Source organism: Lipomyces doorenjongii (genome assembly GCF_038497915.1).
Source record: "Lipomyces doorenjongii strain NRRL Y-27504 unplaced genomic scaffold V1508scaffold_12, whole genome shotgun sequence".
NCBI classification, from domain to species: domain Eukaryota; kingdom Fungi; phylum Ascomycota; class Lipomycetes; order Lipomycetales; family Lipomycetaceae; genus Lipomyces; species Lipomyces doorenjongii.
The window spans coordinates 253,635-277,862 of record NW_027118079.1 but is presented as its reverse complement, the minus strand read 5'-3'; the positions used below and the strand labels follow the sequence as shown (position 1 = coordinate 277,862).

Sequence of the window (24,228 nt, the reverse complement as noted above, 5' to 3'; positions counted from 1 at the left end):
TTCTCTGGTTTATGGAGCCAATAATTTGATGCTACAAGCGAGCGAAGCGAGCGAGTAATCCAGAAAAAGTAGTCTATATCGCTTATGGTCTCTAATTTATAACTTCATATGACTTTCAATTGAAACGGTGGAAACCCACGCCGCAAGTGCGACGGCGAGGCGGAAGTCAATACTGAAATCCAAACTCTGAAGAGCAAAAGCAACGCGAGTGGCCCGATGGAGAAGAATAAATATGGACAACGAACCACATTATGGCCTGTACGTCTCCTCCGCTTCAGATATGTCAAAATGGTCGCAGCAAGTCACCACAAGCATTGAGATGGTAAATACAGGTACGATTTATTTCACTTGCTTAGGATGATAAAAGCGATGCTCTACTATTCTATTTACATTCTATTCCTTCTTTATCGTAATAACATGACATGTACGAGCCAAGTACTTCTACAAGATGGCGCTCTCTGTCTTGCCATTGAGACGGCCCATCCTCAATAATGCACTCTTGCGCGACTTCGCGGATGGCAGTTGAAAGTCCTTGCGTAGCTAAAACAATTAAATGCGATAACTCAATAGTAACTGCATTTCTTGCTCCATTTGCCCCTGTAAGCACAGCTGCTATGTCTGCCTTTCGCAAAAGGCGCGAACACAACGCTTCGATCAGCCTGCTTTTCGCTATGATTTCGAGGAGAATAACTGCTGACTGTCCCTCAGGGATTAGCTGCCGCCCGGGAGTCTGTCCTCTCACAAGGAGTCGCAGGCGTGATATAAACTCCAATTCTTCCAAAAGGGAAGACTCGTCTATGAGACCAAATTCGTTTATCGACTTGCGACTGTATGCGATCCGATTCCGCCAGACGTAGTTGCAAACGACAAATGAACATATGCATGGGATCAGAATCACGTAGCCGTACCATCTCGTAGAAGTAAGCATCGATGCCAGGCCGGCTACAATTCCAGTAGTGCCACTAATAAAGGACTGCAGCTGCACAAGGTACATGCGCTGCCTCAGCAATGGCTTTGAGATAATGTCGGCTTGTGTAGACCCGTGGTGGTACGCCCTCATCCCTACATAACAACACCAGACAGCAATAACAACACCGCCCAAGGCTGCTGGCGAATTGCCTATATATCCCGATAGAAGATTGCTCGCGTGAAACACTGCCCGATTCCGCCCACCCATTGCCATGAATGTCCCAGTGCTTAACAGCACACATCCGAAACCCATTAGAGCGTCCATCATTAGGCGGTCGATAATCTCAGTTCCGAGCTCCCAGCGGTTAACTTCAAGCAAGGCGTCGACAAGTTGGAAGTTCTTCTCGGGTTGAGTACGTATTGCTAAGAGATACTGCCGTTCTTTGCGCAATAGCCGAATATTGCGCCAGCTCAACCTAGCATCCCAAACGGCGACGTATGTCATCAAAAGCGCTGCTGTGGCACCAATGGCCATGAGAGCTACAGCAAACTTTGGCACAGGTATCTCATTCCATACATTTGCTGCAAAATCGCCTGCATTTGCCAGTTCGAGAAGACCAACACTCGCGAGGAGACTGTTTTCAAATTTCTGGCTTTGTTGAAGGATGTATTGCCCTTTGCTATTTCGAATGAAGGTGGCGCTACACGATCCTGCGGTGTCGCTGAGAGATTTGTTGATTGCAGGTCGAATGACCGGATCCGGATCCGGCGTAATTTCCATTATCTGGAGACACGCTACCAACTGATATCCATAAGTCGCATCACGGAGGTTTGCGTATCGAATTGGAGATTGGCTTCTATTTAATCGCTCTCAGTTTCAGACGTGTCACTCCCAAACGCGTGAGGCTCAACACTGTCTTGGCTCTTGCGTGTTCGTTTTCATTTACTGCGGCTCAGCACTTCCAACATTGTGCTCACCATCTCATATCTCCCGAAATACGTCACAGACACATTACAGTAGTAACTAAGTACATATAATTTACGTTGTAGAATTTGGAGGTATACCTTGCGGAGCGTTTGTATGCGGCACTTTCTCAAAAGTAAACCCTAAACACTGTAAGAGCGCCGCATCCGCGAATAATGTACAAGAACCCCGGCGTCTCTCTCCGCATTCCTGCGCCGTTCTCAGATCCATCGGGACAAATCACGCCGTTCCTATTTGAGACTAGCATGGCAGATCCTTCTGATGTCCTAAAATAAACCCTCCTCCCTACAGTTAGATCTTACTTTGTACTTATTGCTTTTGTTGAGACGCGCAGAGACTATGCCGGTGTGTAAATAATGTAGCTGTCAAGCTATTTACAACTGGTGGCTCCATTGTGGGGTACAAATCGATGGTGCGGCACAACTCTAAAAGGCAAACTCAGCCTAATAATCGCCACGCGTCATTTTATACGCCGCGCATCCGATACTTCTAAGTTTCTACATTAGCGGCATAATCATAATATTTGACTAACATTTATGACTAAAATATCGGACTGTTGCGCGCTCAGGTAATACAATCATGATCTCAGTACGACAAGCACTAACGACAGATCTTGCTAGGATCCTTTACGATCCACAATTCCCCAACCCATCTCTACCAGGTTTCTATATTCGGAGCTGATTAGACCCTACAGACTGTTTCAACTGTTATCACTATGTTACCCAAAGACAAATTTTAATTTTGCCTGGTCGACAACTTGTGATTTCATCAATTCTCTATGCTTGTCTAAGGCTCATGAGTACTACGCGAATACAAATAATTTCAGAACTAGCTTCATTTGAGTAGTGTTGGGCTAGGGGATAACTGAATACGACGTGCCCAATCTATGGTTTCTTTTCTACGATCAATACTCCTTTCGTCATCGGTTGCGCGGTATCTTTGCGTTCTCATGTAATTTATCTAGTTTTATTGGCTCTGCATACGTACTTGATGCTAATATTATCTAGTTATTGGGACCATTGCGCAGAGGATGACAGAGCGTCGATGTAATTGTAACTTGGGATCCAAGTCGAGATTTTGGACCACCATTTTGAAAAATCATGAAGCTGGAGGCAAGGCTTTCGACGGCCTTGCACGCAAATCAATGGAGAGACGGACCAAGTCCAGCATCTCTCTGAGACGGGGATGACGGTGTGGAGCGCGGGCCCAACGGGCTTTACACGACGGTGGATGTTCAGTTATGCCTGCGATAAGCCAGCTGTGGCAACGTTGATGTCCATGAAAAGGTCACACTGGAAAGAGACCTGCCCTAAGAAGGAAGTAGAAGCAAGACAGAACTACTGTCCGTTATCTTAAGTCACATGTACGGAACTTATCTGGACGGCCAACTCTGAAAGCAAGGTCTCAAACTTTTACGGCAATACATTGAAGATGCCCCCAAAATCTATCAGCAGGGAATCTTTAGGAAGTTTGGAATCTCTGGCAGATCATCATTACTGGACTAACCATGTAAATGTCCGCCAGAGTAATCATCACGCAAGTCCGTGTGCCCGAGTCGACGTCTCATTCGACATTGAATGCATATCATTGTCGTGTTATTACCCTAGATCACATCCTCGGATGGTGGATGGCAAAGAGGACATCTTATCCTACTATGGATATGTCGAATAGCAGGCTGAAGTATGTCTTTCTTTATAAAGGCAATATAATTAACAAGATCTCACGATGTCCTCAAACAGCATATTTCCAAAGTTCGAGTATGCTCCTTCATCTGATTCTTTCCAGATTGGTTCATACTTGAATCGAATCTCGGAAATTCCTAAGAGGCGAACCCGAAGCTGATGTATGCGTCAGCATGTTTCGATAATAAAAAAAGTTGTCTGTTCCTTCTGGCTAGAATTGCCGTCTCAAGAAGATCGTCCGGCAATGCTGTGAAGTTGGACTTCAAGCGCTTTTTGATCTTATTTCGAAGTGCATGCCTTGCCGGCAAGGCGGAATCAGCGATTAGAAACTATCCGTCCTCAGTTTCGTGGATTGGTTCACGAGGGACCGTCGCATCGTGCATGCTTCCTGGTCCGTTATTTGCCGCCTAACGGATAGTACTCACGGGCGAGAATACGAACACATTTGATGTTAAATGAGCGAGTACACACCCATTGTAGTATGCATTCTGCATTTCTGCGTCACCTGCCCTTTGGACGAATAAATGCAGTCCATCAACAAAACCAAACCGTCCTTTCAGCAGTGGATGCTGGTTGTGGATAAGCTAGTATAGGCCAGTTTGTACCCATACCCTAAATATTAGTATAATTGTTAAAGTATGGAGAGAACGTACTCATACCCTATACTCATGAGGCAAAATAATGTTGATAACGACATATGCAATCAATTGCTCCAAGAAAGCACATATTACTTATGGCATGATTCATACAATGAAGAATCTGTAAATCTTAAATTAGACGGCGAAGGTTGCGTCGAAATGTTAAACCTGTCACGCGACTACATGACGTGCGGCTCGTTATCGCAGGCAGATTATGGTTCTGACGCGGTATGGCGTCATACTCCTCATATTCTCGATAACACTTTGATTGTTATAAGCATGCAATAAAACGCAAAATGCAGATATAAACTAAATCAGGACTACTAGTTCGAGACAATGCGCAATCGCGCTGTTGTGCTCCACTCGCGCAATGTGCGCTCTTGACCGTGACCACAACCGGATCTGCGTCAATCATATGTTGTATCGTATCCCTACTACCCTGCTCTTAACCGATCCGCAGCCAGTCAGGAGTATTTGAATGGACGCTCTACAGCCGGTATCTACGTTATTTTTTGTCGTTCCCCGCGCGCTCTTTCCTCAATTGCAGTGCTGTTTGACGACAGCGGATCGAGATGGCCGATTAGGAAGGTGGGAAAATGGAATAGGGCTGTTCGCTTTGAACCTTAAGTTGATTAGAGTTTGTGGCTAGGAACTTACCCCTTGTGTTCCTGAGAAATAGAAGTGTGACTCCCCGAGATACACATGATCATAATGGGTTGTAAATGATTACATTCTAAATTATAGAAGATGGTGCGAAATGAAATCGTTATTGATATCCTGGAGATAAAGCTTACAGGGGAGTGCAGTTCACAATCGTAACTCCATCGGACGCACGATAGAAATTTAGTAATAATTGACATAACCAATATCATACCTGAGATCCAATCTATTTGGGATATTAGTCTTGATAGTGATATTAGATGCATGAGTTCAGCCAAGTCGCTATGATATGTGCTAACAAGCGAATGGAACGATAGTCACGCTATTATACTAGAGATATAAAACCGGAATAGACCGGAAAGAATAAATAACGTCCTCATGATCGCAGCTGGATGAGAGAATATTGAGGTATTGAATAAATCAACAATAGTAGCATCGGAAGGCGATAGCAAATGGTATGCCCCGTTCCGGGGGTGAACCTTTGAACCGTAGTTGAGTATTTGTGCCCCCAAGGCAAGAACGGTCTCAAAGATATGAGAAACTCAACATATAGGTGCTAGATATTCTCACCAGTCACTGTCATTGCGACCAAGCAGATGCTATATATCGTCCAATTAACTAGACAAGTGCAAAGACGGACATGAACTGCGCCATCGATCGACTGTCTTTCCACGCAGAAAGTACGGTGACGCCTGCCAGGCAATTTCAGCGAATTAATAGCAATCACCAGATCAATGCGACTTCGGTACTAGGGCGAGCATTAGTGTGTGCAATTTTTAGCCTGCAGGAATGTGGCTGCGCGTGTGTTATCAGTTATCCAGCTACAGTCGACCTACGGCTCTATAGTTCAAACCCAACTTACTTATACGGCACATAAGCAACTTACACTTAGACAGCGGCAATACCGATATGCCGACTCGGGTGGAAGAAGTTAAACATGTTTTCGCCATAGTTGGCAATGGTTTGAGTTTCGATATTTCCGAGAGATACCGAATGAATGATTGGTCACCTCGGTTCCGGTTTGAGATATTGCCAGTCAAATGAGGAAGCACCTCCCCATTTCTTGCAAGTTCAGAAACTGGTTCTGGTCGTTGTCGTAGTTCATCTCTCTTTGGTTCAGACTCTTAGCATGCATCTACTCCCTAATATGGATTGCAGTTCAATGGGGGTATGACTTTACTAGCTATCCCATCATCTACAATAAGTCGACATATAGTGCGTAAAATGCAATACAGAGGTCGCAGAGGGGAGTTCCCATCGAATGTCCTCCAGTCGACTAGTCAACCACTACTTCGCCTTGAGCCTTTTGCCTGACGTAGTCCCAATCGGATCCAATTATTGTGCCATGGCACCATTGTATGGCCAAATAATATCTTGTTAGGCTCGATTCTCATTTTCGCGTATAAGGGATTGGAATATCCTAAGCAAATAGTAATGACAATGAATATAGACGGGATAAGATAGAGTGAATAATACAACACGGCGTTTGCTGACATGCGGAAGCCTGGCACTACTAGAACCGGTTCAGATTGAACAATGGTATTTACGTGACTAGCCAGCAGTTCAAACCATTGCTGGTTCATGTCTGCTGGATCTTGACCAGTCAGAAACAGCGGGAATGTATCGCAAAGTATGCAATGGCCAATTCCCAGTTGTGTTTAGGGCAAAAGGTCAGCAAGTTGCGAGAGTTGTGTGCACTGTCAAAGTTTAGACTATGCCCGACATAGGATAGTGCAAGATAAGGCCTGCGGTGACGACCACTGCAGTGGCAGCCCTGGCACTTCGGGAAGACCGACAGGCGAACCGCAACCACTCCTTGGTTTATAACTGGGAGCATATCATTGAATGGCGCAATTATAGAAAAAGCAGCACGCGAATGATATTACAATGATATTAATTGTATCATGCCGAGACTTGAGAAGGTGCGGAGCGATAACGGCAGTGGCCACGCGACTGAGAGCCGGGGCAAGGTAAAAAACCTCGGACGAGAGACAGACGAGGCTAACAAAAGGCATTTTTGCACACATTCGCAGCGCGCTGCCTGTTTTGGCAGCGTGGTGTGAGCCCCTCTCTGATATGAGCCACGGACTTATCGCCATGGTCCCCTAACCCCCCCGCACTCCTCACGCAAGCGCATGCAAGCGCCTCCCTCTCCTTCGCACCGCCATGTCTTTTATTATATTCCTGCGTCGTCCACTTCTCCCTTCCTTCTTACCCGCTCAGTCTCATCGTTCCTCTACCGCCTACTTCCGATCACATCGCCATCATGTCGGAATATTACAACGAGGCCGCGAACATGACATACTCTCCTGAGGAGTGGGCCGAAATGCAGCAACTGGAGTTCGACGAGCGTGGACGCGAGTGGTCACGCAAGTTCTATCTCTCTTACAACATCATCGTCGTTGCCTTTTTCGTTGCCGCCGTCATCGCTCATTTCTACACTGTTCAGTTCAAGAAAACCGTTCGGCGGGCAACAAACGAAAAGACACCGTTGATTCCTACTAACAATGGTGCTCCACGACCTGTGACTTTCGCTTCCAAAGTCATCCGTAAGGCCACCTCGGTTCTCATTTACCAGCCTCAAGGTCGCTATGCTGAGTCATACGGCACCATGCTCATCATTGCTAGCTACCTTGGTCTCAACATCCTCTACACATTCATCCATGGTGGTGCATCGTCCACTCAGATTTTCGCAAATCGTATCGGTCTTATCTCAATTGTCAACATGCCCATCCTCTTCTTGCTCGGATCCAAGACCGGTCTCTTGGTTGACTGGACTGGTTGGTCACACGAGGGCTACATTATTCTTCATAAGCACGTTGGTCGAGTCGTCTGCATTACTGCTATTGCTCATGTCTTTGCCTACTGTGCTGTTGTGCCAATTAGCACTCGTGTTCAGGTTAACAATGAGGCTATTGTCGGTTTGATTGCGACAACCTGCTTTGGCATTATTCTGGGAACCTCGCTTGCTCCTCTCCGTGCTCGTCTCTACGAGATTTTCCTTTACTTCCACGTCTGGTTCATAGTGCTCCCTCTTCCATTCCTCTTCTTCCATTGGGTTCGCACCAAGCCTTATGTCATCACTTGCGCAGTCATCTTCGCCTGGGACCGATTCACTCGCTTTAAGAATGTGCACCACGTCATTGGTATCTCACAGAACCTCTCCGGTGATACTGTTAAGCTTTGCATGAATACCAGAACCACTTTCTCTGAGATTCACTGGACTACTGGTCAATACGTCTACATCTCTATCACAAGCCTTGCTAGATTCCAGTACCATCCGTTCACTATTGCATCTCCTCCGTATGTGACATAGTGTTACTTTTTAAATTTAACTAACAAGTAATTAGTGGTGCCGACACTCTTGATCTTATCATCCGTGCTCGCAAGGGTTTCTCCCGCTCTCTTTTCAACAATGAAGGCGAGCATCTTGTTGCTGTTCACGGCCCGTACGGAAACCAGCACTCTTTCGATGGTTGTCGCAAAGTTGTTCTTGTCGCTGGTGGTGCCGGTGTTTCCTACACCTACCCAGAGGCGATTGAGATTGTACGCAGCCACGAGGCAATTGGTGACGTTCCTCCGGAGATTGACTTCCTCTGGGTTGTTCCAGATCGATCCTATGCCTCCTGGGCTGACCTAGACAATGAGAAGTACGGTGTCAACTTCAAGCTGTGGGTTACTAAGGAGCAGGGTCGTCCTGATATTCGTCAATACGTTAAGGACAGCCTGCGCAAGACCGTTGAGGAATATGGTGGTGACAAGAACATTGCAGTCGCGGCTGCTGTCTGTGGCCCTGCACCTATTGTTCGGGAGACTCGCAATGCCTGCTCAGATTTGCTCTGGGAACAGTACAATGTCGATTTTCATGCTGAGTCGTTTGGTTGGTAAATAGTTTATTGGGTTCTCTATTCATCTCTGGTGTTGCTTTTTTCATTTCTTAAAGTCGGGATGGGGGTTATTAGATGGTGGATTTTTGCATTTTCGATTCTTAGACTATCATGGTTCTCAACCGGGTTCCCTACGATCTCACTGCCAATTCCAAATAAGAAAGGTACAAATCGATTTGTGCTTGCATTTGGTATCTCACGAACACATCCACTCGCATTATTGCTGACTATGTCTACCTCACCACACAATTATTTAATGTCTGGCATTTTTTGAGTTTCTTTTGGGATGGTGTATGTTTTGTTCATTTATTAGGGGTTTTATTTTTATTTGCTTATTAGACTTGGTTACACATTGCAGGGTTTGATATATGGAGTTGTTAATATAGCTTAGAAGGGGAAGGATGGGCTTTTGTGTAGTAGTAGCGTGAAGATAAAGATGTAAATGGATGAAAACTTTTAACATGTCCGTGATTAGATATGATTGGAATGCAGTTATATGATACGAACAAGTTGTGCAGACAGGTTATTTAACGCCGCGCAGTGAGTCTTTGAACTTGAACTTCGGGGAGTTTGTTAAAGCCGAAGTCTCTTGACGAGTTGCGTGGGTTGAGTGCTACCCACCACTCCCCGCTCGATTGTGAGCCGCCTTCAAGACTAATAGTGCAGCGCCACATGAGCATATGCTACACCAGGTTTGGATTTTTTTAGTCGGGAATTCGATACTATTACTGCAAATAGTATTTGTGGACTGTTGTCATGCTGATACTTGCCAAGTACTCGCAAGGGATTTCACCACTGATTGGGCATTCGGTCGGCGGAAGCCTCGGTGGCGTCGGCTTCATGCCAGCTACCCCCGATAGCATCCACATATCGACTGGTAGCTTGAGATAAGTAAGTTCTTGAACCGGGTTTGAAATCGTCTGCAGAATCAGCCCAGACATTTGCCGCCCCCAGCACAAATCTTGTAGCTTCGGTTTGCGCCCGAGCAGATTTCCTGTTTGGTATCAGGACTGGCAACTGGTTGGCCCAAAGCCCATCAATTTTCGACCGGTCGACGGAAGCTAGAGTAGATCCGTTGTAACCATTTCGTACACTCCAAAGCTCAGGGTTATTTGACCTGAACCATTGGCAACCCTGTACTATTCAATCATGTAATATATGCCTAGTCATACATCGCTTTATGATATTTTGTCATTTTACAATGTCTAGAATCTTTCGTTTTATGCGCTTTAGAAATATTCGCCATCATTCTCCGCATCTAACACATTTTCCGGGGTTAGGGTCAATTTCAATGTGGATGAGCCGCATTCAGGGATTAGCATGTGCAGGGTGTACCTCGAGGAGCATTAAGAACCACTATCGCACAATTACTAGAAAGACATATTATTGCACGTGTTAAGAGGTCTCTGCCAATACGTATCCATGGCTGGAGGAGTAGCAATTGCGGTTGATCCTAACGTGCAACAACGCAGTCTACTAGCCGTTGTGAACGAGAACCCCTTTGTGCTCGGTGTAGCGATATTTTCGTCTCTCGGCGGTCTACTGTTCGGATATGATCAAGGCGTCGTTTCCGGTATTATTACCATGGAGAATTTTGCGTATCATTTTCCAAGGATATATGCGGATGCGGGCGTGAAAGGCTGGTTCGTCTCGACGTTTTTGCTCAGTATGTCCTGTGCCAGAAATGTGAACTTGAGATGAGCGCTGACAGGTTATAGCTGCGTGGGCTGGGTCTCTGTTGAATGGACAGATAACAGACCGACTCGGGCGAAAGAATTCAATGATAGTGGCTGTCGTGATATTTCTAATTGGGTCGTCGTGTCAGACTATTGCCCTGAGTTCCACGGTGATGTTCGTTGGAAGAGCGATTGCTGGTTTGTCAGTTGGTATGCTGACGATGGTGGTCCCCTTATATATGGCTGAGGTATGCCACTACGATGTCTCTGTAGTTGTTGTAGTAGCTTACGTGTACAGATATCACCTCCCGAGATCCGAGGCGGGTTAGTCGTCCTGCAGCAACTCTCTATCACCGTCGGCATTCTCATCGCGTTCTGGATTGACTACTTTTCAAACTACATTGGCGGGACGCGTTGTTCACCCGACGTCCCTTACGAGAATGGCGTTTCATTTTCACCATATACTGACGTCGGCCCGGATGGGTGTCGACAATCTTCAGCATCCTGGCGTCTGCCACTAGGCGTACAGCTTATACCGGCAGCTATTCTTGGTCTCGGTATGATATTCATGCCATATTCACCTCGGTGGCTGCTAATGCGCGGTCGCGAAGAAGACGCGTTATTCTCGTTATCTCGAATCCGTCAGAAGCCTATTGACCATCCTGACATAAAATCAGAGTACATTAACATCAAATCCGAAGTCGTTTTCGAGCAGTTGCAACATGCAGAGAAATTTGGCACTGCAAAAGGATGGAAACTGGAGCTACTTCAATACGAGGATATATTATCGAGCAAGTCTTCTCTGAAACGGGTCTTTATCGGGTCTGCAATCATGTTCTTGGGTCAATTTATGGGATGCAATGCACTCATCTACTACGCGCCTACGATTTTCGGACAACTGGGTTTAGACGGCAACACGACGTCTCTCCTCGCTACAGGCGTGTACGGCATTATCAACTGTTTGTCGACGTTCATCGCCTTATTCTTGATCGACAAGGTCGGCAGACGAGTGTTGTTGATGTGGGGCGCGATCGGGACATGTCTCTCCCTCCTCTTCGTTGCCGCCATAATCGGCACTAACAATGGCGATTTATCTCAAAACTTCGCGGCCGCATGGATGGGAATCGCGTTTATTTACGTCTACGACATGAATTTTGCGTATTCATGGGCAGCAGTATGCTGGGTTTTGCCGTCCGAGATATTCCCGCTTGCAATCAGATCCAAGGGAATCTCCATAACAACGTCGTCTACTTGGATGAACAACTTCATCATCGGGTTGGTGTCCCCGAAAATGCTCGAAACAATCACCTACGGCACGTATATTTTCTTTGCGGCATTTTGTTTAATTGCGTTTTTGTTCACAGTCTTTGTTATTCCCGAGACAAGGATGAAGACGTTGGAAGAGATGGATGAAGTCTTTGGCGATAGCACGGCAATGGAAGATAAGCGACGGCTGCAGCAGATTTCACATGCTATGGAAAATGAGCTAGCGGCTGCAGCAGCGGAAGTCGATGTCGCCGTTGACGGACCGATCGCGCTGGAGCTCCATGCGGTCTAGAACTTTTTTGTGGTTTTGTTTACTCATCTTGGAGTTCGTGCATCTTTCGCTTCCATGGGGTTCTAATACATTGCGCATTGGTTAACTATCATACAATTCTTATGTTGCTCTCAATATCTCGTACTTTCGCCAACAAATTACATTACACTCGTCATATTAGATGTCTCTCACGGAGTACATCCATAGCTTGGCTATTGAGTCTTCTAGCTCCAACTATCAAAATTCCCAAAATTAACGCCGGCGCCGGTTCCCGAGCCCCCAAAACTAAACATATCATCCAGCAAATTAGAAGTATCACCATTATCCCTCTCATCGCGCTCCATCTTCGTCAGACCGCACATCAGCCCGGCGCTAGGATCTTCAAACAGGAGAGAGTACACGTCGTTTAACCAGTCTGTCCGTTTTTCAAAGTCGCCCATCGTGCCTGCTGTCTCCCCGTCTGCCGCAGTTCCAGGAGAGACAATCGGTCCGATCAAGCCATTTATTAACGCGAGGAATTTGTCCCCGAGACCGTTCCGTGATGATACAGCCGCCAACGCGGCCTTCGTCCGCTCGATATCTTCCATCCATTCTGGCGCACGCGGTGAATTCGGTTCGGAGCAGAAACACAAAAGCGGGATCAGCGCGGCCTGGAACAAGAAATACAACGCGTACCAGACAGCGAGTGTGGAGAGTGGCCGATTAGCTATATAGTCTTCAACCGAAAGAATCGTCTCATGCGCATTGAGCATGCACTTTTCTCGACATTCCCGCTCAGCAGCTGTTTCCTCGAACGTCGGTATTTTCGGGGTATCACATAATGACGAGACCTGCTCGTCGCGTTGCTGAGACTTGGACTTGATGGTGGCTTCTGGTGCTACAGTTGTGTGGGGAGACACCGGCTCAGTGGTGAGCGCAGAAAGAGCTGATTTCTCCTTGGCATTGCTGATGCTGAGAGCCCTCTGCAGAACTACTGGACGGTACGCCAAAATCCGGAGGTTCCGGTACCGCCAAAATAGTCTATATCGGCAGAAAACGAACCAGTCGAACGTGGAATCGATAGGTGTGGATTCTTGGAATTGATATGGAAGTTCATTCACGAACGTATCAATGCGAGCCGTGAATGCTAATGTCTGTTCGGCAGTAAGGCCAGGCTTGGAAATAAGCCTATTATAAAGACTATTCGTCATTTTGTGGAACCGGCACTGAACTATCATGCCAGAGTAAATAGTGATGTCTGTCTGGGACCCCCTAGGCATCGTCTTAGTATCGAATGTGAGGTCAGAGTCGTGAATATTGGAGACTTCATTCACGTCGATTCCGCTCACATCTGGCCAGCTGACTGGACGACCGAAAGTGATCGCCGCACCCGCATCAAACATATATAATCCCCACCATGCGCGCCTTCGCATTTCTTGCTTCAACGGACTGCTTGACCATCCTGGAAACTCTCGATGTAATCCCAATCCTGTTGCCATACGATGAGCAAGACCAATAAAATTCCATCCAGAGTTTGGTCGGTTTCGCTTCTGAACATAATTGCTAAGCAAAATCAACGCCTGTAGAAGTGGTAAACTTCCGGTCTCAAACACATCAGCATTCAAATGCATCTTCACATTTTGATAGAATGCCATATCTGCGTATGAGGACTCATTCACGAGACACCATGCGCCTAGCGCAAGGATTGTGTTGAACAAGATTTCCCAGACGTTGTCGGCCGGTCGACTGACTTGGCCTCGGTATTGGCCTCTGAAAGTTTCTTCGTGTATAAACGGATAGGAAGTATGGTATATGGAGAAATACGCATCAATCAGTGTGTCAGCCACATGTCGAGGCGCCGGACAAGAATATAGGGGGAGGGCTGGAACGCCGTAGAGTTCAGCGCAACCGTCCGGACCAAGTGCAAACCCAGTCCAGGGATTAATTCGTAAAGCTCGAAGCAACATTGAACTGGAGGCAGAGCCGAAGTATCCAGATCCATGTGGGTTGATCGATAAAGCAGCCATACCGTCCAAGAGGTCATTATTAACAAAATCCTGTTCGACCCAGTCAAAACCATCTGCCTCGTCCGGGAATGATTCCTGAATGGGGATCGGTTGGTGAGTTCCTTTGTCAAACTCATCGCCAGGGTCAACTTCGAGGCCACCAGGACTTATGTCAAATAACTCATCCAGCTCGCTTTTGGCGGTCGACCTGCGACGGCTCATCAGCTCTGGCGACCGGTCACTGCTCGACTCTGACACACTCCGCCGGGCAATTGCGGCCTGAGCAATAGCTTTTTTACTTGTATTACTCGCCAGCACATCCTCAATGTCGAGATTAGGTACCAGTTTTGAGATCAGGGCTTCGAGACGCTCGACACGAGTCTCCACCTGAGTGAGGTACTTTCTCGTCAACGGTGACCGGACAGCTCGCGGCGAATAAATACATTCTCGCCTATGTCTCCGACAGTGACCGCAGATAGGATAATCCTTTGTACACTTCAGCTTTCTTCTTCGGCAAGAGTCGCACTTAGTTCCCAAAAAACGACGAATTAGCTCTTGTCTGCCGTACTATTGCAAAAATACTCACAGCCTGCTCAACTTCCTCCTGCTGTAGCTTGCGTGTCTGCGCCGTACTCATCGCGTATGGCTCTAACAATTCAAGCCCGAGACTCTTCCGCACAGGCTCGTAAGCAAGACGTCTAGACGCACGGTTAAAAAGAACAGCTCGGAGTTAACGCAGTGAGGTAGTAGAACGTCACAACGGACGCGTGAATCGTCGTTTAATTTGGAAGAGGCTAATTGCGAACCAGGAAGAATATGGACTACTTAGATACTAAAAGACTCGACGGTGGAGAAGACAAAAATCTCCGGGATCCGGATCTGTAAAAGCTGTGAGATGTTTTTCCGAGACTACATCGCCGCACCGGCTGTCCACGGCTAAATTTATTCTTGGTGCTCATTATTCAGAGTAGCGGCCGCGTATTTCCGTCAGACTGGTATTCAATAGCATTGTTCTTTTACACTTTGGCAGTAACTGGTTTAGGTCTTTGTGTTTCTATGCCCAGTATAAAGCAAATTTGGTGGGGCACTGGGGACGCCAGACAAGTCCACGCCTTCAGGATAAGGGTTATTCTCGTCAGGATGTTGCCTTTATGTCAGTATTAGCTCCCTCCAGCAGATGGGGGATCGAGAAGAATTCCGCTTTTTTCCTGTTGCATGGAGCTTATTGAGCCAATTGCTGGAAACCATATTGGGAGCATATTCTCATTGGCCAACGGTGGCCTTCATTATCCTGCAACTTTGCTGAGCAACTTATATATACCTCATACACACGCAGTACTCCCTCCTGTAGTTTATTTGCGCATTGGATGGTAATTAGTTGATATCTGTTACGACTTAGGAGCAATATGCGAAAGACAGTTTATTGATTATCTTGTGGTTTCGTTGTTTACTGATCCATTTATACTTTAATCGCTGTCATGGTTGCAAGTTATTTTGGATATGGTGCCCGTGATTGAGTTTACTTAACAATCTTCATCCTCGATCTCAACGTTTGACAATGTGTGGGTTTAGGGCTTATTGGTGCATGTAGCCGCAAGATCGCGGCTTGCCTTAATGGGAACTCTGAACATGAATCTGGCAAATCTCAGCCTAGTTCCAAATGATTACGTCGTTGTTATACGTTTCATAGGCCTGTTATATATTTTATAGCAGCGTACATTGCGCTCTGTCTAAAGGAGACATCCGGCGACACACTCTCTCCGTGCATTACTTCTCTGATAGACAAATTCTGCAAGAGTTAGTGTCGTGTGCTGACGCTATTAGACAGCTTGGCAGCGTATTTTACGATAGATTTAATAGTGCAATTTTAGCCTAGAAGCAGTCAGTAATTTCATTGCGCTGATGAGTCCCAAAAACCCGACGCGTCGAATACATAAATTCAAGCCGCACCAAGGGTTCTCCTGCGGTTTCCCATGTCCCTAAATGCTGCGGCCCACACCTCTTATATGCCGTTGAGTCTTACTCTCGATCGCACCACTTTCTCTCTTTCCCTTTACCTAAGAATAGTCTCATCAAGTCGTCTAATGTCGGCCGCAATCGCGAAACGGAAAGCTTCGGCTTCAGCGCTCGGTGGGGACGCGGTCAAAAAGACGCGTCCACTGACCGCGTTCTTCTCTCCCAAGTCTGCCAATATCTCAACAGAGGTAACCAGAACCGTTTCTAAGGAGATCACTTCCACTAGCCAACAGGAGAGTGACGTCCAATTTGTCGCCAAATCAGTTAGTCTGGAGTCAAAAGTGCAACTAGGTACTGTCTTGTTTGACAAGCAGAAGTGGATCACCAGCTTAATCCCAGAGCATCGCGATCTATTGCAGTATGATTGCCCATATGTATTGATGGTCAGATTAATATTAACTAAGCCAGGCTGGAAATCTCAACTATGGACGAAAGTTGGCTCGCCGCTCTGAGCTCTGAGATGACAAAGCCTTATTTCCTCAATCTCAAGCGCTTCCTGGTCCAAGAACACCGCTCCAACCAGAAGATCCTACCGCTAGCTCCCGACGTATACTCCTGGTCCCGACTAACTCCACTCGATAAAGTCAAGGTGGTTGTAATTGGTCAAGATCCCTATCACAACATCAATCAAGCGCACGGTCTGGCGTTCTCAGTAATGCCACCGACTCCTACGCCACCTTCGTTACGAAATATATTCATCGCATTGAAAAACGATTACCCAGATTTTGAGATTCCAAAGACCGGGCTATTGACAAAATGGGCGGAACAGGGCGTGTTGTTGCTTAATACGTGTCTCACTGTTCGTGCACACAACGCCAATTCTCATGCGGGGAAGGGATGGGAACAGTTTACAGAGAAAGTCATCTCCATCGTCGCCGAGCGACGAAAATCCGGTGTCGTGTTTTTGGCGTGGGGTAACCCTGCTGGGAAAAGAGTTGATAAAATTAATGTAGGTTCTTTGAAAATATGAAATGGTCTATTGAATCGCAGTGGCTAACGGCTTTTACTAACAGAAATCGGTTCATATTGTCCTGAAATCTGTGCATCCTAGTCCCCTCTCAGCATCGCGAGGATTTTTCGATTGTGGTCACTTTCAAAAGACCAACAAGTGGTTGAATGAGCGGTATGGTGAAGACGCAGATATTGATTGGAGGTTGTAAATACAGGAGTGGAGTTCGGAGCGTGTATGATATATAGCCTTATTGTCGAAGAATTTGTAGTGAAGTCATAATTGCATGGACGCCATGAGTAACGATTAATTAACACACGTAGTGGCGATAGTCGTATACCTGAACGTTGATTAGAGTGGTTCCAAAAAGCCGCAAACATTCCAAAAGTTCATTTCTTGCACATCACGAAATATGAGCCAGAAGCAACAACCGGTCAGTCCTTCAATTTCTGCATTCGCATTACAAGAGCTTTTAGTAGAATAGTACGTACTATACTCCCCGTTATTCGAACACTCTCTAACAACATCAGCGCGAACATCCGCAGTCTCTGCCCTTCGGGCATCTATGTCTCTGCATCCCCAACAACGCCTCAAATATGGTATGGAGTGATATTTGTCCACAAGGGACCGTACGCGGGTGGAATTTTCCGGTTCATGCTATTCTTCCCCGATCTCTATCCCTTTGCGCTTCCCATTCTCAAAGTATTATCGTCACTATCGTCACACCCTCTCGTACACCCATTGACTTCTGAATTCGATTTCTCGCATGCAGAGAAAAACTATGAACAACAATTAATGTACAATGAGGGTGATCCAGAGTGCGAGTCTATATTTCGAGTTAATGGGCGTGTATTTGCTGGCCGTGTATTAAGCTATTTCAAGCGTTCGTTCAAATCTGGCGGGCTAGACCAAGTACCTGGACTGTAAGAGCGTACCTTTAATATCTAGTACTGCTGGCGAGCTAACAAATGGCAGGTACCAGAGGGACCCACAAAGGTTTTGCAAGCTGGCAGCTCAAGACGTGGCGCTATCCAGAGCAACTCATGTCGTCTACGAAGAAGATGAAAATGGAGACTCTTACGCTGGCGACGAGATCGGCAACGCCGTGAATCTGGCTATGGAAGAGAATACTGTTAAATTTGTGCGCCTGGATCCCGGGTTAGCATCCCGTCCATCGACCAGTAGTGGTAATGCCGAGACTAATCCAGATAGTGTGGTTTTGTCTGAGAAGGGAAGCGTTGTCAGTAGCTTGGGCGAAGTCGGACGTGGGATATGGGACCTTTTGATAACCGAAGCGCAATTATCTTGACGAAAATGATTTTTAAGACAGTACCTTGTAGGAAATTTGATGTCCTCACAGTCTCGCGTCGAGCTCCGTCGACGGCAACGGGCTATCGATAAACGCCATGTATGGAAAGCTTGTCGCAGCATATCATGCAACCTCTCACTCCAAGGAGCCATCGCACAATAAATGACGACATATGACTTGAAGTCAAATGGATCACGGTTCTATGCAACTGTATACAGAACATATTTTGAACACCAACTTTAACTAGACACCGTTTCCATATTAAGCAAGGATGCTGGTGTTTGCTCAAGCAGATCCCGCCTATTCGCACGTATTTTCTCCCCACAATGCGAGCAATTAGGTAATAAATCCACCATCTCCGGGATCATTGTATTGTCGGAGCCGTCTTCTGTGACCTGTATCATCGAGATTGCAAGTCCGAACTGCTTGTCTAGTTTCTCGCACCACTTAAACGCCCAATACTTTTCCAGTGGATCTCGTAAAAGAACTTGAGCTATCTTCAACGGATACACAATACTCAATGTACCAACTGCAGGATAAATCCCCACCACATATTCGACCGACTGACAAACCAGACGATTATATCTATCTATTCGGAGCTCGGAAAGATGTACAAAATCCTCGAGTGGCATTGTCACGAGATCGTCACGCCCACATGGAAACTCCTGTGCGCAATCATATGTCGCACATTGGCCCTTCTGGATAGTCGTCAGCGCTGTGTAATAGAGTGGAATCAAGTTCGCTACAGAATTATTCGCAAACACTAGAGGTGGTTTGAAGATATGAGTATACAACCACTGCGCGTCTGACGCATTTGGATCGCATTTCTTGTAGTAATTTTCAGTATATAACACACTGTCTGGTAAATATTCACTGTCAATACCCGATATAATGCGCTTATAATCAACTAGCCATTTATCTAGTTGCGTTCGCAATTCGACTAGACCAAAAAATGCCTCTGCAGCAGCCATGCGTTGATGGGGCATTTGTCTCCCTTGTGATCTCGGCCGATATGTACATATTATATGTTGATACTGAGGAATGCAGAGTAAAATGTCGTTTAACGTCTGATGAGGCGGTTTTTTTGCTACTGTTTCAAATGGGATAGTTATCCATTCCGGTTCAGCGAGGAAGCAAGGGGCAACACCGGCGAGGACGTAAATTGTGAGCATTGTTCGCGCTGACTGGAAGAGAATAGAGGATAAACCAGTCTTGAAAGCGTGCGGACCTCGAAGTTCGAATAGTTCGAGACAACCCTTAATGAGCTCACCCCATGAATCCATACTAGTACAAAAGAAGGCCTCATAGAGACCAAGCAGTAAACCAGTGGATATTATATCATCATTGACTGCCGGCAATCTGATGGACCGTGAGATCTCGCCGCGTTGGTGATGAAGGGCTTGCACGTAAAGCTGCGAACCGAAAAGTTGCAAATCACGATTAGGTCTGACACGCGAAAAATGCCCTACCACAACGGCTCTGGACGCGTATGTGAGCGCGGAAGTTGCAGAATATACAAACTCTGGCATGGAGGTTATCCATGGATCGAAAACAGCACCATCGAAGCGCGTTGATGCCATTAAACAAAAGTGATCCATAAAGCTGGATAGTAAGACTTGGAAGTATGCGTTGCCTAACGCGGGGCCGGTGAACATGATGTCAGAACCGTCGGCAACGACTGCTTCCGTCGGGCCGTCGCTGGCATGTGCCGATATGGCCTCGTCTTCGCCGACTTTTTCCTTGTCGAGGACCGCGGGAATCTCGTCGACTGGTATGTCAGATAAGCTGGATGGCGACGATAATGACCACGACGATGACGATGGCGAGGGTGATGGGGATGGCGATGGCGATAACACAGAGGACCGAGGATAACCCCAAGTGGCAATTGAAGTCACGCTTTGTCTGTATTGTATATCAGTCACTTCAGAATTGCTATCGACCCTGAGTTGATCCGGAGTGGCTGACATAATAACGAACTTGTGTTCAATGGTGTTCCTCTGAATGACAGGCATTCTTCTGGTCACGTTAGGACCAGAGCACTGCCGCCGTGATCTTATACACTGCCCACATACCGGCAATTGGAGATCACACTAGTCCAGTGTTAGAGCTGAAGAATAACGCAACGTATACAAAGTGACATTTACCTTGATCTTGCGATTACGACAAGTAGAGCATCCTTTACTGCCACCAGCAACACCAACCATCACAGCATCAGTGCAGACTGCAATTCACCAACAATTGTTAATAAAAACAATGAGCAGCATAGACACGTTGTTCACCACAAGAACATTGCATTTTAGCTACCGTGGCTTATGATTTATCGATCTAGAATCTGACAACGCGATCCGTCATGGCAACTGTAACAGAATTTAATCTTGCCAAGGTAAAAGCCGCACAGAGCTACAGAGCTAGTAATGGCTAGTCTTGATTAGGGAGTTCCTCGGGAACTCTATTTGTCCCTCTTAGTCGCCACTGGCGCATATTCTTAACATTGAAGTCGATGCTCTAACATAACCCCCTGAATTGTATATACTGACGTATATATTACACAAAACCCTGAACCCTGACCACTCTGGCGGTCATCTGCGACCTTGAAAACGGCACCGAGTCTAATATCGAAGAATTTGTAGTGAAGTCATAATTGCATGGATGCCATGAGTAACGATTAATTAACACACGTAGTGGCGATAGTCGTATACCTGACCGTTGACTAGAGTGGTTCCACAAAGCCGCAAACGTTCCAAAAGTTCATTTCTTGCACATCACGAAATATGAGCCAGAAGCAACAACCGGTCAGTCCTTCAATTTCTGCATTCGCATTACAAGAGCTTCTAGTAGAATAGTACGTACTATACTCGCCGCTATTCGAACACTCCCTAACAACATTAGCGCGAACATCCGCAGTCTCTGCCCACTGACGAAGTTCAACGTTGTAAGTGCATATCTACTGTCCACAATAGTTACAGTGACATGATTCCCAATAAAAAATGAAATTATAGATCCTGGCTAGGGCTGTTGACGATTTGCTGAGTTGCCGAATTGCCAATATCGGCCTATACGATACGAGATCGTCAGTGTCAATACCTTGCCGATAAAATTCCGAATAATATCGGCAGGTGCAAGTATTAGCCGATATAGTATCGGTATATAGTCGAACAATATCGGTTATCGCTAGTATTCAAGGTTATCACGTGATACTGACTATAATCCCGCCTAGCCACTACATCGGGCAGTAGCGTGTCTGTCGTTTTATTGGGCTTGATCGCAGTCTGGCTCGTCCCGCTTTCGAATAATACGATGATGCATGGCGTCGACACACATATCGAACATCGCGTGCCCACTGGTTCCGCGTTCTCTACGTCTGCATATTTTTGGAATTCGGCACCGGAGCAGGTCGGCCTGCCTCGAGATAAGTTCCCGTTCGAGTTACAGATAAACGGGTTTCAGGTCTCAGGTTTCATGGCCAATCAGACTTTGGAGACTCTTGTTGACAAGGTCTGGGCCGGAGAGCTCGATTACGGCCGTAGAGGGCTGATCAGGATAACGATGGAGGCTTTCCACAACTTGAGCGACGCGGAAATGGCGAACTATTCCAATATAGTATCTCGAAAGGCACAGCATGTGTAATCCTCACTTTCAGACATCCAAGATGTTTTCGAAGGTGCCAACGCGACCATGGCGACGAGGCCCATGGTCCAAATTGGTCAATCAACCAGCAAGTGGGTAATTGCACTTCAGGATGTTGCGCAACAAATTTTGGTGCTTGTTGTTTTTATGGTTAGGGCATGATATCAAAAATGTCACTGACAGCGCACGTACAGGGTTAGGGGAGTGTTGGTAATTTTGAATCGACGAGCTTCGAAGTTCTAGCTATTCCCCTTATGGGAGGACCCTGAAGAAGTCGACACAGGGCCCTAATTCGAAGGACGCGTCACTATGTAATATAAAAGTCCAGTACACGCCCCTAGACGGATGAATTAGTTAAGTTGCTGTGTTTTCCTTCACAACTAATATCCTACAGCATATTGTACTTACGCCGAACTGCCGATCCAACATGTTGCCTTCAGTTGGAGACAGACATGAATGCCTTCAAGCACGCGATGACGTCTATTGCTATCGAGGAGGGTTATCAGTACGTTACAACCAAGTCCGATCACACAAGAGCCAGGTTAAAGTGCAAGGAGATGGTTATCCGTGGAAGTTGCATGCAAGGCGCGAGCAGGACGTCACACTGTCTAAGATTAGAGCATATTGGTAGATCACTTAATTCCAGCACACATAACAAACACCATCTATTGATCGTACAGCGGACGTGAGATATAAAGCTTCTACTCGTACGCAGTTCAATTCCATTGCTATTTAGTTTATATTCCCAGACACCGCGAGGCATCAGATAGAGCGTAGCCTTGATTATATAAATATCTGTGCATCGACAACACCAGCTGCAGTTGCTCCTCCTTGGTGAGGCTGCTAACTGCAGTATTGAGTACGCTCTCGATAGTTAGTGGGTGGACAACAATGAAGCTCGTATAGTACATATACGCAAAGAAACCCATCAAAAACTGACAATCCATCCTATCAGTGATACCCCCATGACCTGGAATTGTATCGCCGAAATCCTTGATGTTGAACGTCCGCTTAAGGCCGGAGGCGAAAAATCCGCCGAATGGAGCCATTAACGACGCAAAAGTTGCCATTATAATAACGTGATAATGGATTGGTTCAATTTCGTATGTCGTCTGATACACGAGAGGAACAAGAAGCCGTGGAACATTGAATAACTGCTTCAGAAAGACGGGATTCGGTTCACATGTCAAGTTCGAGAAAGCATTTTCAGAAAAGTCCTATAGTTTGTCAGACGTCTGTCAGAATGACGCGCAACATTTGTCCTTACAGAAATTGGGCAGATCATGTAGTGCCATTTGATCAAGAAATAACTGAGAAGCATGCCGAAAATCACTGTTGAGATCCAAGCCCCGACGAAACCCTCTACTGTCTTCTTAGGGGAGATCTTGATAAGCGGAGTGCGGCCGAACGTGATTCCGCATAGATAAGCGAATATATCATTGATTACCACCAACGAAGTAGGGAGGAAAAACCAGAACATGCCTGACATGATGTTGTTCATGATGAAGTGTGCCTGAACGACGACAAGCAGAAGAGTAACATGAGTAAAGGCAAACTGCGTGAATTGATATTGATAGTGGCCTTTTTCAAGCGATGACACGAATATAACGAAACCTCCAGAATATTAGCATCGCACACAGAAAGTTCGTATGACGACCATACCAATAATGTAAAGCATGTAGGAGATAAATCGATGATGAGTCGCGAATGGTAGAAGCAGAGCATCAACCAGCAGCACCTCTCGAAAATAATAAATAACGCTCTCCCCATACAACAAATATACTGTAGATGCTAATAAGTACCACGTAAGTACCTTTCCATATGGCAGCTTCCGCTGGCGAGATTTGTCATGCGCCAAGGCTATGACTTCCTTGTAAGTGAGAATTTGCAGCGCGGCAACCAATGCGATCATCCATATATGGCCTGCAGCTAGCAGCGCAGCAAAGCCGCCAATCATGACAATTGTCCATATTGTTCGCACGATGAAGTTTTGCCGTTTCTTCTCCTTCTCTTTTCGCTTTAAAATCAGTTAGTATAGATCCGCACGCGACCATATCAAGTGGGTCACAGTGACAAATGTGCCACCAGAATACACATACCAGATCGTCTGACCCGGTCTGCTTTCCATTGGATTTTGATGTTGATCGACCATTACTGGAAATGATCTTCTTACTCTGCCATTGGGGCATCGGTCTTGCTGACGCTGACGGTACCGGAGTCGATCGTTTAACCGTCATAACGGGTTACGAATTTCCAAGATATATTAACCTATTCAAAATTTCTTGCCGCTCCCACCGAAAATACTGCGGAAATGAATATGCACGCGTGATCGATTCGATTGTCTCCCCGTATTGTGCACAGCCCTGGA

At 46.3% G+C, this 24,228-nt stretch overlaps 8 protein-coding genes across 8 annotated transcripts; 4 read left to right on the top strand and 4 right to left on the bottom strand.

The window, feature by feature from the left end:
* Nucleotides 1–314: 314 nt before the first annotated feature.
* On the bottom strand, nucleotides 315–2,026 carry V1508DRAFT_413536 (uncharacterized protein). The gene has a single exon (XM_066939797.1). It carries the CDS (start codon nucleotides 1,688–1,690, stop codon nucleotides 383–385), a length of 1,308 nt encoding a protein of 435 aa, XP_066797223.1. The 5' UTR covers nucleotides 1,691–2,026; the 3' UTR covers nucleotides 315–382.
* A 4,752-nt stretch (nucleotides 2,027–6,778) lies between these two features.
* Nucleotides 6,779–8,762, top strand: V1508DRAFT_403151 (uncharacterized protein; the record flags this gene model as incomplete). The annotated part of the gene is made up of 5 exons (XM_066938535.1): nucleotides 6,779–6,844; nucleotides 6,886–6,931; nucleotides 6,956–8,177; nucleotides 8,225–8,565; nucleotides 8,647–8,762. The coding sequence occupies 5 exons, from the start codon at nucleotides 6,779–6,781 to the stop codon at nucleotides 8,760–8,762; spliced, it is 1,791 nt and encodes a 596-aa protein (XP_066797222.1).
* Nucleotides 8,763–10,183: 1,421 nt separating this feature from the next.
* V1508DRAFT_351347 (general substrate transporter) lies at nucleotides 10,184–11,995 on the top strand (the record flags this gene model as incomplete). Its single annotated transcript, XM_066936813.1, has 3 exons — nucleotides 10,184–10,427; nucleotides 10,480–10,685; nucleotides 10,736–11,995. The coding sequence occupies 3 exons, from the start codon at nucleotides 10,184–10,186 to the stop codon at nucleotides 11,993–11,995; spliced, it is 1,710 nt and encodes a 569-aa protein (XP_066797221.1).
* A 36-nt stretch (nucleotides 11,996–12,031) lies between these two features.
* V1508DRAFT_454645 (fungal-specific transcription factor domain-containing protein) lies at nucleotides 12,032–14,916 on the bottom strand. The gene is made up of 2 exons (XM_066942589.1): nucleotides 14,546–14,916; nucleotides 12,032–14,484 (listed from the first exon to the last, which is right to left on the bottom strand). Exons 1-2 carry the CDS (start codon nucleotides 14,594–14,596, stop codon nucleotides 12,199–12,201), a joined length of 2,337 nt encoding a protein of 778 aa, XP_066797220.1. The 5' UTR covers nucleotides 14,597–14,916; the 3' UTR covers nucleotides 12,032–12,198.
* Nucleotides 14,917–16,043: 1,127 nt separating this feature from the next.
* Nucleotides 16,044–17,135, top strand: V1508DRAFT_351569 (uracil-DNA glycosylase-like protein; the record flags this gene model as incomplete). Its single annotated transcript, XM_066936818.1, has 3 exons — nucleotides 16,044–16,333; nucleotides 16,384–16,924; nucleotides 16,989–17,135. The coding sequence occupies 3 exons, from the start codon at nucleotides 16,044–16,046 to the stop codon at nucleotides 17,133–17,135; spliced, it is 978 nt and encodes a 325-aa protein (XP_066797219.1).
* A 134-nt stretch (nucleotides 17,136–17,269) lies between these two features.
* Nucleotides 17,270–18,353, top strand: V1508DRAFT_42298 (uncharacterized protein). The gene is made up of 3 exons (XM_066941104.1): nucleotides 17,270–17,407; nucleotides 17,455–17,847; nucleotides 17,900–18,353. The coding sequence occupies exons 1-3, from the start codon at nucleotides 17,337–17,339 to the stop codon at nucleotides 18,231–18,233; spliced, it is 798 nt and encodes a 265-aa protein (XP_066797218.1). The 5' UTR covers nucleotides 17,270–17,336; the 3' UTR covers nucleotides 18,234–18,353.
* On the bottom strand, nucleotides 18,067–20,302 carry V1508DRAFT_413516 (uncharacterized protein). The gene has a single exon (XM_066939796.1). It carries the CDS (start codon nucleotides 20,243–20,245, stop codon nucleotides 18,473–18,475), a length of 1,773 nt encoding a protein of 590 aa, XP_066797217.1. The 5' UTR covers nucleotides 20,246–20,302; the 3' UTR covers nucleotides 18,067–18,472.
* A 2,295-nt stretch (nucleotides 20,303–22,597) lies between these two features.
* On the bottom strand, nucleotides 22,598–23,871 carry V1508DRAFT_351524 (phosphatidate cytidylyltransferase; the record flags this gene model as incomplete). Its single annotated transcript, XM_066936817.1, has 3 exons — nucleotides 22,598–23,077; nucleotides 23,128–23,474; nucleotides 23,523–23,871. Coding segments are annotated over 3 exons (1,176 nt in total), but the record flags the coding sequence as incomplete, so codon positions are not given.
* Nucleotides 23,872–24,228: the final 357 nt, after the last annotated feature.